Source organism: Bos mutus, chromosome 21 (assembly GCF_027580195.1).
Source record: "Bos mutus isolate GX-2022 chromosome 21, NWIPB_WYAK_1.1, whole genome shotgun sequence".
NCBI classification, from domain to species: Eukaryota; Metazoa; Chordata; class Mammalia; order Artiodactyla; family Bovidae; genus Bos; species Bos mutus.
Genome location: NC_091637.1, coordinates 27,938,966 through 27,954,068, shown reverse-complemented (window position 1 = coordinate 27,954,068; position 15,103 = coordinate 27,938,966). Strand labels below are relative to the sequence as shown.

Below are 15,103 nucleotides of genomic sequence, written 5' to 3'. Positions count from 1 at the left end.
GAGACAGCCTGAAAAGATCAGGGAGATTTTGTTGAGCTTTCCCCAGTCTTAAATGAGCATTTGAGAATTTCTATCTAATGTTAAGTGGATTTGCGAATGTTCATCTAGTTTCTCCAGTGGCAAAGTGAAGAGCACGCTCTATGAAACTCTGGAGTGGGTGGTACTTTTGAACACAGATGTGTAATCTTTTATTAAGTCAGAGAATATTGTGCCATCTGGTTCCTCTGTCTCTATGTCTTATGGAATTCATTTTCTAGGTAACATTTTATTTTCTAGATGGCATTTTGTTTTGCCAGTGTCCTAACAACTGCATGTGGAGAATTGGAGATGAAAGGCAAAAGCACTGTTATTTGTCTAGATGTGTATATGGGTTCTGACCTCAGAATGGTGAGTGGAAACTAGTATTCGACATCGACAGTGCATTCAGACCTTGGGATGCACCAGCTTGTGTCCATTTATGAAATGTGAGGTCGTAGCATGGTCATTGATCATGGCTTGTGTGAAGCTTTATGTGAGGACGTTTAGAAATATATGTATGCTCCCTGCATTCCTCTGTCTTAACTCTTACAGTCTATGTGGGAAGACTGCTCTCTCACAAAGCTTACGCCTGTCCAAGTAAAGCTTAGGCTTGAGAGGGCCAATGCTTTGGCCCCACTCTCCTCTCTGGTCTGGCCATTTGTGCACATCTGCTTTCCTCTCTGCAGTGTCCTTCTGTCCTTCTGATTGGCTCTGCACATCCTTAAAGGAGTACACACTTGCAGACACTTTTACATGGAACCTGAAGGGGACACACTCCACTGCGTCAGTGGAGCCTGCAGGAGCCTACTTCTTGAGGTTCCTTCTCCAAGAAGTTTAGTACATGGGAGTGTTTGCAGTGTGTGGTTCTGAATCATTACTGTTCACAAAGCTGGGACTCAGGCTTGTTACCTGAAGGAGACATGAGTTCGTGTGGCTGCTGCCTGCCCTAGGGCCTCCAGTGAAAGGTCAGTGATACTCAGAAGCCATAGAACACAGTGTTTCCTAAAGACTGTAGCAAATCTCCAAAAGCAACAGAAGTTTATTTTCTCCCAGTTCTGGGCCGAGTCTGAAGTCAGTGTTGGCAGGGCTGTGCTCCCCAAATACCCTGGGGAGAAGCCTTCCTGTCGCCCCTTGTGTCTGTGGCTCCAGGGCCCCTTTGTGGGACACACCTCTTCAGTCTGTCTCCGCCCCTTCACATGGTCTTCCCTGTGTGTCTTGTCGTCTCTTCTGTCTCTTATGAGAACACCTGTCGTCAGAGTTAGGTAGTCAGTGACCTCTGCAAAGACCCTTTCTCTAGCCAGGGTCACATTCATTCGGTTAGAGGGTGTGCGGCAGGGAGGGGCAAGGCTCAGTCCAGCACAGGAACCACATCTGCTCAGCAGGTGTGAGGTCCAGAGAGTTGTTACTCTTGTCTGTTTTAGATGAAATGTGAAAAGTATTTTCATAATAAGTTTATTGTTGTCAGAGTTTTGATTTTTGCATTGAGTGCTTTCAGGAGCATTTACATGGATGTTAGGGGAAAAGAGTGTCGTATCATTTTCTTATATTTCTAAGTCTGTTTCTCCCTGTTGAGACTGTAACTATTGTACATCACGCAGTATCCATTCAACCACTGAAGTTGTCGTCTCATAATCAGATTTTGAAAGTAAGAAGAGCTGCCGTTCACTGAGCTTGCTCCCTGCTGGGCCCTCCATCTCCCTCAAGGTGGGGGCTGTGTCTCCCCCAGCTTTACAAATGAGAGCATTGGCCTGTCCAGAGTCACACCTCAGCTTTATGCCAGTTCTTAGGATTAAAATCACATTTGAGCAAGGATATGCAGGTCTGGAAAGAGAGATGGACTGAAGACAGGAACCAAAGGGCAGGAACATGTCTTACATGATATTGTTTCTGCCAGGTGGCCCGTGGCCTCTTCATGGCTCACAGAGGTCCCTGATGGGATAGGACCATATCCAGGTCCTCCCTTGGTTTCTTTCCTTTAAAAAAAAAAAAAAATTTATTTGGCTGCAGTGGGTCTTACTTGCAACACATGAACTCTTAGTTCTGGCTTTAATTCCCCAATCAGGGATGGAACCCACACCCCTTCGTTGGGAGTGTGGAGTCATAGCCACTGGACTACCAGGGATGTCCCCTTGGTTTCTTTAATGAGCAAATTATAGGCAGTGACATACATTATTGTTTATAAGTACAACTAAGGGCCATTTAATACAGACTTTTTCAGTGATCTAAGAAACTTGATACTGGGAAAGATTGAGGGCAGGAGGAGAAGGGGGCAACAGAGGATGAGGTGGTTGGATAACATCAGTGACTCAATGGGCATGAGTTTGAGCAAACTCCAGAAGATAGGAGGAGAAGTGATCCTCCATGAAGGATGGAGGATCCTGGCATGCTGCACTCTGGGGTCCCAAAGAGCTGAACATGACTTAGCAACTGAATGACAACAGCAGTTCAGTGAGTAAGTAAGGTTTCTGAAGTCTGATGCTTGTAAACAAAAACTAGCATTTTACTAGCATTTAGCGAGGAACCCTTCCACAGTACCCAGTGTCCTTCTGAAGTCAGCTGCCTGCTGTGCTTGGCAGTGCCTCAAGGCTCCTGTTCTCACACCCACATTCGGGAAAGGGTACCTTGTTAACTCATCCATGTTAGCTTGACTTGGTTGAAGCCATCAGTTGCTGACATTTTAGAATTAGTATATTGTAGAAGCATTGTTAGTTTTGTCCTGATGGAACTGCTTTGTTTTTACCATCTCGATTGTTTTTGCCCAATTCTGTGTTATTGTTGAGTTCTTAGCAGTGGGAGCAGCAGATGAGCTTGGGAATTATTTGTCCTAAGTGAACTGCGGTCAGAAGTGGTCGTGAGCCAAATCTCCTGTGTTATAACAAAATGAGAGGGTGGACCCCGAGTTTATGCCTTTTAAGCCTATCAGCCGAATGAGAACATGACCCTGTTAAAGAAGTTATGAAGGGAATGGAAAGAGGCAGACATTTTCTCCCAAATTGCCCTCTAGGGATGATTCAGTAGAATTAAGAGGTAGGAAAAGAAAAACTTCCTTTTAAGCCAAGTGTTGATTTTTCCAGAGTTGAAGGGAAAGCACTCCAGAGTTGAAGGGTGCTTACAGCTCAGTTCCTGACTTTACTTCCCTGTCATCAGAAGCCATGCTGCTGATATTCAGGGAGTCATCTCCATAGTCTGAGGCATTCAGGTCAGACTGGGTGAGAGGGGTGCCTTGGGCAACACAGATGCTGTCTTCTCCACATCAGGAGCACTGTGGACAGGGCTTCCCTCCTGAACTGTAGATGCACCTCAGTGTTCTTGTGTGTGTTTGTGTCCAGCACAGAACTATCAGACCCACATATCTCCACAAATATTGTTTGTTGTTCAGTTGCTAAGTCATGTCCAACTCTTTGCAACCCCATGGACTGCAGACTTCAGGCTTCCCTGTCCTTCAATAACTCCCGGAGTTTGTTCAAATACACGTCCTTTGAGTTGGTGATGCCATCCAGCCATTTCATCCTCTGTCGTCCCCTTCTCCTCTTGCCCTCAATCTTTCCCAGCATCAGGGTCTTTTCCAGTGAATCAGCTCTTCTCATCAGGTGGCCAAAGTATTGGAGCTTCAGCTTCAGCATCAGTCCTCCCAATGAGTATTCAGGGTTGATTTCCTCTAGGATTGACTGGTTTGATCTCCTTGCTGTCCAAGAGATTCTTAAAAGTCTTTTCCAGCACCACAGTTCAAGAGCATTGTATTTGGCGCTCAGCCTTTTTTATGGTTCAACTCTCACGTCCATATATGACTGTGTCTGGAATTAATTCTCAAAATAACATTAAAATGAAAGAGAAGCAACATCTTAAATTATCTTATATCTCAAGGGTCCTCCTACTTAAATAAGAGTATAAATATTCTACGTATTTATCTGGACCTCTTTATTCCTTTTCTTCATCTCTCACCAGAGAAAGGGGGCCATGACTGAATGATGTGCTTGTTAATGGCTGGTCTCTTAGCTTCCCAAAGATCTGGTCTGAGCTGTGAAGTTACTGAGATTTCTCCCCAGGAGCTGGTTCAGTCTTGGGATAAGACCCCTTCCTCCTCCTGCTGAATGTGTGGGTAGGTGGGTTCTGCCCTACCCAATATTCCCCTGGTGGATGCCAGCTCAGCCTTCCTGGTAATTGAAGATTTTTATTGAGATCCTGATATATTTTTTGGCTCTTGCTGCTACTGCTGCTGCTGCTGCTAAGTCGCTTCAGTCGTGTACGACTCTGTGCGACCCCATAGACAGCAGCCCACCAGGCTCCCCCATCCCTGGGATTCTCCAGGCAAGAACACTGGAGTGGGTTGCCATTTCCTTCTCCAATGCATGAAAGTGAAAAGTTAAAGTGAAATCGCTCAGTCGTGTCCGACTCTTAGTGACCCCATGGACTGCAGCCTACTAGCCTCCTCCGTCCATGGGATTTTCCAGGCAAGAGTACTGGAGTGGGGTGCCATTGCCTTCTCCTTTGGCTCTTAGTCATTTTCAAAATTTGGTGGACATAAATTCTTACTGAAGACTTTAGGTTTTAGGCTTTTAGTTTGGAAAAAAGGAAATTAGTGATGCATCTCTAAGTCAGATGGAGAAAAACTTTCGGAAATATTCTTCTGTCAAAAAAGTTTATATTCCATTTGTATTAATTTCTAATATTATCATACCACCTAACCAGGGCTGTCAACATGAAGTGAGAGAGAGGAAATAAAGAGAATTCAAGACTTGTACATATATTTCTTTTAATTGGAATATAATTGCTTTATGATTTCGTGTTGGTTTCTGCTGTACAACACAGTGGATCAGCTATATCCCCTCCGTCTTGGACCTCCCACCCCACCCCCCATCACATTCCTTTTGGTCATCACAGAACACTGAGCTGAGCTTTTACTGTTTAGCACTTTCCCACTAGCTATCTGTTTTACACATGGTAGTATATATATGTCACTGCTGCTCTCTTAAGTTGTCCCACCCTCCCTTTCCCCTGCTATGTCTACAAGTTCATTCTTTATGTCTGCATCTCTGTTCCTGCCCTGCAGATAGGTTTGTCAGTACCCTTATTCCAGATTCCATGCATATGCATTAATATATGATACTTGTTTTTCCCTTTCTGACTTCACTTGGTATGACAAATTCTAGGTTCATCCACATCACTACAAATGACTCAATTCCATTCCTTTTTATGGGTGAGCAATATTCCATTGTATAGGTACCACATCTTCTTTATCCATTCCTCTATTGGTGGACATTTAGGTTGCTTCCATGTCCTGGCTGTTGTAAACAGTGCTGCAGTGGACATTGGGGTACTTGTGCCTTTTTGAATTGTGATTTTCTCAGGGTATATGTCTAGGAGAGGTATTGCTGAATCATATGGTAGCTCTATTTTTAGTTTTCTAAGAAACCTCCATGCTGTTCTCCATAGCAGCTGTACCAATTTACTTTTTCACCAGCGGTGCAAGAGGGTTCCCTTTCTCCACATCCTAAGACTTGTATTGTGCCATTCGGTTTCTGTTTACCATATGCCCTCTTCTGGAGCAGTTCTTCACTGTGTTTGTGGAAGCTCTTCCCTGCAGAAAGGAGAACAAAACTGTACAAGGTGCTGCTCTTTGTATTGAGAATCAAACATGTGAAAAGGACATCAGCAGGATTTTACTCTGGGAGGTGACTTGAAAGGTGTCCTCATTGGAACCCAATGAAATAACAAAAATATAAATGAAAAAAAGCTGCAGCATTAATAATAACAGTCTGGGTAAACAATGAAGAATACCATCAATGGCCCAGCATTTTTGAGGGATCTCTGAGAAGTAGAGATGTAGCTGAAGCTCCAATAGTTTAGCCACCTGATGGGAAAAGCTGACTCATTGGAAAAGACCCTGAGGCTGGGAAAGATTGAGGGCAGAAGGGGGCGACAGAGGTTGAGATGATTGGGTAACATCACTGACTCAGTGGATATGAATTTGAGCAAACTCTGGGAGATAGTGAAGGACAGAGGAGCATGGTGTGCTGCAGTCCTGGGGGTGCAAAGAGTTGGACACGACTTAGCAACTGAACAACAACAACAACTGAGGAGTAGTTAGTAGGCAGGAGTAGGTCTATAGAGAGAACAGCCTCGCTGAAACCATTGTCCAGAAAATGCAGAAGATTGCTGCAAAGTTAAGGGTGGATGGCTTAAGGCAGCTTCAAGGACTGGAAGGAGCTGAGGGCATGGGGGGGGTTCATCGGATACGACCGCTTGTCCTCACTGAGATGTGACGCCGAGGGGACAGCCATGTTGCTTTCTCACTGTGGCGGTACTGTGGGCACTGGGGCTGGACCTGAGATGGCCACTGCGTGCCCTGACCCAGAAGAGACATGGCCTCATATGCCTTCTGGCAGCGTGTCCTGTCTGCCAAAGCTGCTGTGGGCAGGCCTGGTAAGCGCTCCTGTGGGGATACAGAAGTTCTCCAGTGGAGATAGATGTAGACTGTACAGATCACACAGCAGTTGGGAAAAGCCAGTCTTTAGAGACTTACTTAGCATCTTCAACAGGCAGAGAAACTATAGTCTCTGAAGGAAAAAAAACCATTGGATCTACATGTTTTTCAGAAAGATACAGGAGAGAATTCTGTTAATAAAAACATACTGGACACTAGAAATGTAAAATTTACTCATTGAAGTGAAAGAATGGACAAATTGACAGAACTAAAAAGCAAATTAGAAATCTGGAGGAGTAAGCTGAAGAGTCACAAAAGAAAGGGATGAAGAGAGAGAAGTTAGGAGCTCCTAAAACTATTGATTTTTGGTTTGATAGCACTTCCCTGGTGGCTCAGACGGTAAAACGTCTGCCTACAATGTGGGAGACCCGGCTTCAATCCCTGGGATGGGAAGATCCCCTGGAGAAGGAAATGGCAACCCACTCCAGTACTCGTGCCTGGAGAATCCCATGGACAGAGGAGCCTGGTAAGCTGTAGTCCATGGGGTCACCAAGAGTCGGACATGACTGAGCAACTTCACTTTCATAGTCGCTTAATTGGAGCTTCTTTTTTCTTCTTTTTTGGAGCAAACATTTGAAACCTAAACTGAATGCCCATCACAGGGAAATGTTTAAATAAATATGGTATACTTTTACTATGAAGTGGGGCTTCCCTTATAGCTCAGTGGTAAAGAATCTGCCTGCAACGCAGGAGACTCAGGTTTGGTCCCTGGATTGGGAAGATCCCCAGGATGAAGAAAAGGCAACCCACTCCAGTATTCTTACCTGGAGAATCCCCATGAACAGAGGAGCCTGGTGGGCTACAGTCCATGAGGTTGCAAGGAGTTGGACACAACTTAGCGGCTAAACAGCAATGACAATGCTATGGTTAACCATTAAAAAAGAATGAAATAGATCTGTATGGGTTACAATGGGAAGAGTGTCAAGATAGGTAATTAAGTGAAAAATATAAGATACAGGGCAATATAAACAATTTGGTTCCTTAAAATTTTCAAAAGGAGATTAAAACATACATAGATAAATGTGATCATTTGAGAGGTTTTCCAGAAAACTGTTGGTAATGATTGTCCTTAAGAAAAATGGTAGAGATTTGGCATGAGGGTGATAAGGGAGGCCTTTTGTTTTTTTTCCTTTTTTTGATCTGTGCCTCTCCATGCTGGACACTGGATCTTAGTTCCCCAACCAGGGATTGAACTCCCACCCCTGCAGTAGAAGCTTGGAGTCCTAACTGCTGGACTTCCAGGGAAGCACCAGGCTTTTATTTGTCATTTTTGTGTCTTTCTGTACTGTTCAAATATTCTAACTGTGTGGACGGAGTACTTTTAAACTGTTCAGTTCAGTCGCTCAGTCATGTCCAACTCTTTGTGACCCCGTGAACCGCAGCATGCCAGTTCTCCCTGTCCATCACCAACTCCCGGAGTCCACCCAAACCCATGTCTATTGTGTTGGTGATGCCATCCAACCATCCCATCCTCTGTCGTCCCCTTCTCCTCCTGCATCAGGGTCTTTTCAAATGAGTCAGCTCTTCGCATCAGGTGGCCAGAGTATTGGAGTTTCAGCTTCAATGTCAGTCCTTCCAATGAACACCCAGGACTCATTTCCTTTAGGATGGACTGGTTGGCTCTCCTTGCAGTCCAAGGGACTCTCAAGAGTCTTCTCCAACACCAGAGTTCAAAAGCATCAATTCTTTGGCGCTCAGCTTTCTTTATAGTCCAACTTTCACATCCATACATGACCACAGGAAAAACCATAGCCTTGACTAGACAGACCTTTGTTGACAAATTAATGTCTCTGCTTTTTAATATGCTGTCTAGTTAGTCATAACTTTCCTTCCAAGGAGTAAGCATCTTCTAATTTCATGGCTGCAGTCACCATCTGCAGTGATTTTGGAGCCCAGAAAAATAAAGCCAGCCACTGTTTCTACTGTTTCCCCATCTATTTCCCATGAAATGATGGGACCAGATGCCATGATCTTAGTTTTCTGAATGTTGAGCTTTAAGCCAACTTTTTCACTCTCCTCTTTCACTTTCATCAAGAGGCTCTTTAGTTCTTCTTCACTTTCTGCCATAAGGGTGGTGTCATCTACATATCTGAGGTTATTGATATTTCTCCTGGCAATCTTGATTCCAGCTTGTGCTTCCTCCAGCCCACTGTAGGTGTACCTAAACAAGTCTCTTTTATGGTATTTACTCCTATCGTATTTTTATTAAGTTCAATTTGTTTTGCTAGTAGTCATCCTTGTGTCCTTTTCAAGCAGTAGCAGACATAGCTTATCCTTTTCAGAAAACATTTTAAGTTTTTTTCTTTTTAATGCGGACCATTTGTAGTCTTTATTGAATTTGTTACAATATTGCTTATATTTTGTGTTTTGATTTTTGGGCCAAGAGGCATATGGAATCTTAGTTCCGCAACCAGGGATTGAACTCATGGCCTTTCCAGTGGAAGCATGGAGTCATAAAGCCTGGACACCCAGAGAAGTCCCAGAAAACAGCATTTTAAATATCAAAAGTTAAATATGTTGTGAAGGTTGATAAATTCATGAACATGAAATGTATTACAAATAGAAGCTCTGAGTATAATTAGAATGCTGTTTTTCCCAGACCTCACTTACAAATCAGTCTCATTACCTTATAATCTTTATTATTGCTGAGACCATAATCCACCGAGCAGTTTCCTCCCAGATTCCCAAGGCATCTTGTTTAGGACTGCCACCAGCAGTGGCACAGACATGGAAGAACACGTGGCAGTCTTGAGTGTGTGTTTGTATGTGTGAACACATAGCCCAGTGTGTGTTCTGTAGATGGCTTAGTTCATGTGCCGTTTCTTCTTATCTGTATTTTCTTAGTTCCATAGTAATACTGAATTAAGTGTCGGCTGTCATGGTTAGATTTTTAAAGGCTATTGTCATGCTTAACAAAAGCCTCCTGAACAGTGTCTGTGTTGGTGCACATGACGGCTGGTGCACTGGTGTGCCAGGCACCCAGCTGAGCACTTGATGAATAACTACCGCAGGGAACGGCGCTTCTCAGTCACCTAGGAAACTTCAGTCCAGTCTTGATTGCTTCTCTCACGGTCACAGAACTGACTCTCAGTGGATCCTATGTTGTAATATTTGAACTGTCGCTAGAGATCTCTAAACTCAGAAGCTGCTGAGAAATACCTACAAAGGTGCTGGATAGAAGGCAGCTCCACTGTGGTTCTTAGCTCTCTAGCTGGAAAAGAATGGCTTTTCCACAGCTGTTCTCGAGTAAATGTCTACCTCGTACTGAGAAATGTGCTCATCTGCGAGCCTGTTGTCTTAAGTGCTTTCCTCTTCTTGCAGGGTAACGCCGTCCTCTGAAAACCCCAGTGGTGCTACTTCTAGTGTCAGCCAAGGAAAGCCTTCTTTAAGACGAATTAAAGGGAGACTGCACAGGAGCAAGAGCCTCGATAGCATCGATTTCTGTGAACTCACTGTGAGTGGATGGTTTAAGACTTTTATTCCTTTTCAAAGCATATGAAAAAATTGAATTTTAAAAAATTTCATTAAAAGGCAACAGGCTTATTTTATGTTAAGCATTTTTCAGTAAAAACTGGTTTACCCAACAGATTACCAAGCGGTGTAACTTTCTTAACCAGTACCCATAGTTACGTTTATGATAAGTGGTTCATAATGATGATTCTGGTTCACAGACCAAGGTAAAGATGTGTTTCCTGAACTCTACAATAAAAACTGAGTTAAGGTCAGTGGATGAAGTAAATTTCTTGGAAAATCACAAATCCACATGTTAATGTAGGTACAGACCTAAGTATTTGATGAACCCCAAACACCCAACTTCCTGGTAGTTCTGGAAAATAGAGGTGCACTCCTATTATTATATTAGGACAGATCCTGGTTCAGTTAACGGTGGTGATTTCTTTTCGTTCTTGGTGGTTAACATTAGTGGTCTTTTTTCACCAGGCAAGGTAACAGGTTTTCACAAGGCATATGGTAAATTTGTGATGTCTTTAGAGAACACCGCCACGTTCAGGCCCCATTGTCCTTTCCTGTTAATTGTGTTGTCCTGGTCTAGAAGAGCTACTTAATGCCATAAAGGAAACACTAGGGTTTTCTCTATGAGAAAACCAGCTGTGAGATTTTTTTTCATATGTATGTGCTGTAGGATTCATTGGCAAATTAATGGATGTTTGGGATGCTTAGACTAGATATGTTAATTTCTCCCCTTTTTGAGCTCTGAGAAATTCAGAATTATGAAAATACCACTGACCATTATTGTTTCAAAAAGCAGTTAGAAAGTATAGAAGTAAAGCCTGTCTTTTTTGAGGATAGAACTGGAACATCTTTTACCTATAATTGATGAAAAGTTTTAGTAATAATGGATGTTTTGGGTTTTTTTCCTTCATTTTCCAACATCTTCATTAAAATAATTTTACCCAACTATTTTACTTAAAAGTACACTTGACCATGTCAGTCTTAAGAAGGTAAAATGTGACCTATCAGAAGATGTTCAAACAATAACTGAAAAAGGTAAAAAGATGGTAAATTCTTGCTGAGTAGACCTACCAGAATGACAGAGGAAAATAGAAGTCTGTCTAAAATAAAGCGAACTGAGAAACAAATTTTAATTATTTGTTAATTCAAATTTGAGAATAATATACAAATGAGAGTTGAAATTCCATCACATTATTTTATATGATGTAAAATCTTATTGTTATTATCATTACTGAAGCATAATCAGCTAACTGATTAATTTGGCATGTCATAAAGTATGCTTACTTGCTTAAACAATTTTTTGTGGTTGGGGAAGATGTTAAAATTTTTCTGGAATGTGACAGGAGAAAAGCTTAACTTCTTATAAGGTTAACTTCAGTTTCTCAAATAATAGATTATTTCATCTGTGAGGAAAAGTTGGTTAATAGAGTTATCTTTTTATTGTCATGGTCATGATTACAAATTATTGATGGTAGATTTCCTGTCTCATTCTGTGTATGAAAGAGCTGATTTGGCTGAAGATAGTTTACAGTCTAAGCATGGGAAAAATAGCACTGGCCAGGTGCAGACTTAGTTTATTTCTTTGTGATGATCTTTCTTGTTTGACTTTATCTCAAAGGTGAAACGTTTTAACATCTCTCTGGGGAAAGATTCTGACATTAGGTTCAAGGAGAGCTACAGCTGAGTTCAGGAAAGTGGATTCTGGGGAGGAGCTGTGGGTACTGGTATGGGATGTACTTGGCCGCACACACTGTCCTGGCTCTGACTTTGGTGTTCTACTTTCTGCAGAGTGCATTGAAAGGCCACATTCTGACAGTTCATCTACTTGTCAGCGATGGGAATGTATTAATGAAATGTAATTACCACAATCAGTTTGCATTTTTTGCAATTTGATTTTCTGTCTCAGGTTTTTGCAGTTATGGTTGGTGGGGCAGCAATTTTATATTTTGTTGTTTAACATTTTTAGATTGTCAGAAATTTTTTAAATGAACATAATGTAACATTTTTAGCAAAGCAATGAACTGATGATTTTCTGAACAATAAAATAATAGAAAGAACACTCTCCCAGCTTGGCTATTCCCACTTTCTACCACAAGCTGCAGCCAGATAATACTGTAGTATCCAGAAGATATTAGGACATGGAGTTTCTTTGGCCTGGGGCTGAAAAAGGACTTTATCCCCCCACTTTCAAATTTTATCTTTTTTTTTTTTTTTAAAGGAGTGTTACCCTTTTAAAAAACAGTTTAGAAAAGGATTTCATGGGAGGCAAAAAGTATTTAGATTTGATTCTCTAATGCAGTTGGCTCTACCATATAATTGTGGAGAACCAGATTTTAAAACCTTTGCCACAAAGTCTTAACAGGTAGATGCTCCCTGGGAAAGGGTCCACGATGACTTCCAATGGGACAGGAGCACACACCTCACTCTCGTCAGGATATAGCTCAGCCATTGCAGGACTCTCTTTAGAGATGTTCTTCTAGTTCAAGCAGACTGGAAAATTTGTCATACTGTACGGTAATTTTTAAATTGTAAAAATTTTTATTAACTCTATGGCTTCCTTTGTCAGCTGCCATAGTAAACAGAGAGCCTTGAAATTGAAAGACTAAAACTTAGTTCATGGTCTAAGTTCATGGTCATGAACTAAAACTTCATTCACGTGGATATATATCAAATTTGTGTGACCAGCAGAAGAACATGTAGTATTTTTACACTTTGCTTTTAACTTTGCCTGAGAAAAAATGCAATCTTTATTGATTTTGGAAGAACTTGGCAAGTGGAGCAGCAGGTCCACTTGCCATGGTGTCAAGGTCCTGATTTCTGGCTGAGAGGCTTCAAGTTCCAGCTGAGACCATTGGCTTTGGTTCTGGCGTCAGAGAGATGCCATTTCACCCCTGGGGAGAGGTGATTGTTTCAGCTTTCTCTGTGGGGATTTAATGAGATGGTCTTTCCAGTTCATTTGGTAAACCCTGCAGCATCATAGATTGACATCCCATTTTCCTGAGGGGACTGGAATCCATCCAGTCTGCCGAGGTCCTCAGACAGCTCCCGGGGATGTTGGTACAGTTTTCTCAGGCGAGGCCTGGAATGGACGAGTCTGTTATGAAGATGTGTTACACCTAGAAAACCTGAGCCGTTCTTCAACACTTTCATGTGTAAAATGCTATATAAACGACGTGACAAGTTCCTTTTCTCCCTTGGGGTGATGGAGTGATGTATTGATGATCCATGTGAAGAAGAGAAGTCTTGAGATCTAGCTAATGGTATTTCTGTTCTTAGCTCTTCCATGCCACTGTAGTGTCCTTGCATCAACTTTAGAGCCATCGAGTTGCATTTTCACTTCTGTCCCTTCCTCCCTCTCGGATCCTGAAGTGTATTGTCAAAGAGTCTTAAGTGATACTTTAAAAATTCAACAGACTGCTTGGAATTTGATGGCTTTTCTTAATTATTCCTCCCCTCTAAAATAGGAGCCAGCTGGGTGGGACTCCTTCCATTTGGGAAGCTGTTCTGAACGTGAACTTAAGGAATTTATTTCCTACTTTGTGGGTGTAAACCTTGATTGCTAATTTCTCTTTCTTCCAACAGAGAAATACTACAAAAACTCTGCACAATAAATGGAAACAGTGAACTAATTAAAAACTTATGTCTCTGTTCACTTAGCCTTGAGTGAAAGAAGGATTCAGTCATCACTGAGAACCCTTAGGCAAAATGATACATGTTTCAAACCCTTCCAGGAGTATTTATATGTGAAGATATTATTTGGAGTGTTACATTTTGGGGCCAGTAAGTCACATTTCACTGCTGCATGAATAATAGTTCTGTGGTTTTGTAATGATCAGCAGTTTTCACATTTGAAAAGAAACATTTTCTCCTGGTAAAGGGGCATCTGTGTAGGCTCTTGGAGGATCTGTATACCCCTGTGGGAATTTCAGTGACGAAATTTTCTCCTTCTTCCCTTCCCCACGACCTCCTCCTGTGAGATGTGCAGCATGCTGAAGCCTGATTTTGAAACTAAATGTCCCTTTGACCTTGGCCGTATGTCAGGTTTGCTTTACTGGTGCCTGACAGATGAATGACAAGCTGGCAGTTAAGGTGCAAAGTCTGTGGAGGGAGAAGATGCACGGGACACTGAACACCAGCTAACCCTGCTTCCTGGTTTGGTGGGAGGAGTCTGCTGCTCCCTGTTCCCTGCTGACCCCCACACCTGCCTCATCCGAGGAGAGTTTAGAAGAAACAGCAGTGAGCCTCGTGGGTCCTCTCCGCTCCTCTCACCCTGAGCTCTAATGATGTGGCATCTTTCTCTTCTCTTTGGGTATCTCTGTGTAGTTGGGGATGCTGACCCCAGGCCATCTGCACATCTCACTGCATTCTCGCCTCTCAGTGCATGGTCTACTCCCCACTGATGATGTGCCTCAGCTTCTCAAAGGCAGGGAGCATGTCTTTTGTATTCCCCAGATGCTGAGCATGACGGGTCTGTGCTCATTCAGTGTTTGTTGGTTGATTGTGTTGGTTAACTCTTTGCTTCAATAGCTATGGTAGCTGAGTAGAGGAAAGCTGAGAGACCACTAAATATTAAAGTGATGAGGCTGAGGAGCAAAAGGACATGGAAAATAATGGCACTCGTGTGACATACAGGAAAAGGAAGCAGCTTCATATATTGGCTCCTGTTACGGCGGATATGCCTGAACATGAAGCAATAAGGGGAACATTTTGTTTGAATAACCAAAGTAGATGTGGCGGTACTGATGGAGGTAGAGGAGGTAAGTGTTGGAGGTGGAGGTGGTGGTGAGGGTCATGGTGATTAAGATGGTGGAGTAGTATTGGTGATAGTGGAGGTGAAAGTGATAGTGGTGGTGGTGGCAGAGGTGATGGTAACGGTGGTGATGGTCATGGTGTGGTGGCGATGGTAGTGATAGTGGAGGTGGTGGTGGAGATGGTACTGGTGTGGTGATGGAGGTGGTGTTATGGTGATGGAGGTGGTGATGGGGATGATTGTGGTGGTGGTGCTGCGATAGTTGTGGCAGTGGAATGGAGGTGTGATGGTGGTAGAGGTGATGGACATGATGGTGGTAATAATGGTGGTGGCAGTAATTGTGATGGAGATGATGGTAGTGGTACAGATGGTGGTGGTGG

General features: G+C 42.7%; 1 protein-coding gene across 6 annotated transcripts in view; it reads left to right on the top strand.

The window, feature by feature from the left end:
- TJP1 (tight junction protein 1) overlaps positions 1–15,103 on the top strand; it is a 259,219-nt gene that overhangs the window by 2,016 nt on the left and 242,100 nt on the right. For all 6 annotated transcript variants that reach the window (XM_070358471.1, XM_070358468.1, XM_070358467.1 and 3 more), the window contains exon 2: positions 9,824–9,956. In XM_070358471.1, coding sequence (XP_070214572.1) covers positions 9,824–9,956 — 133 coding nt within the window. The remainder of the gene's footprint in view (positions 1–9,823; positions 9,957–15,103) is intronic.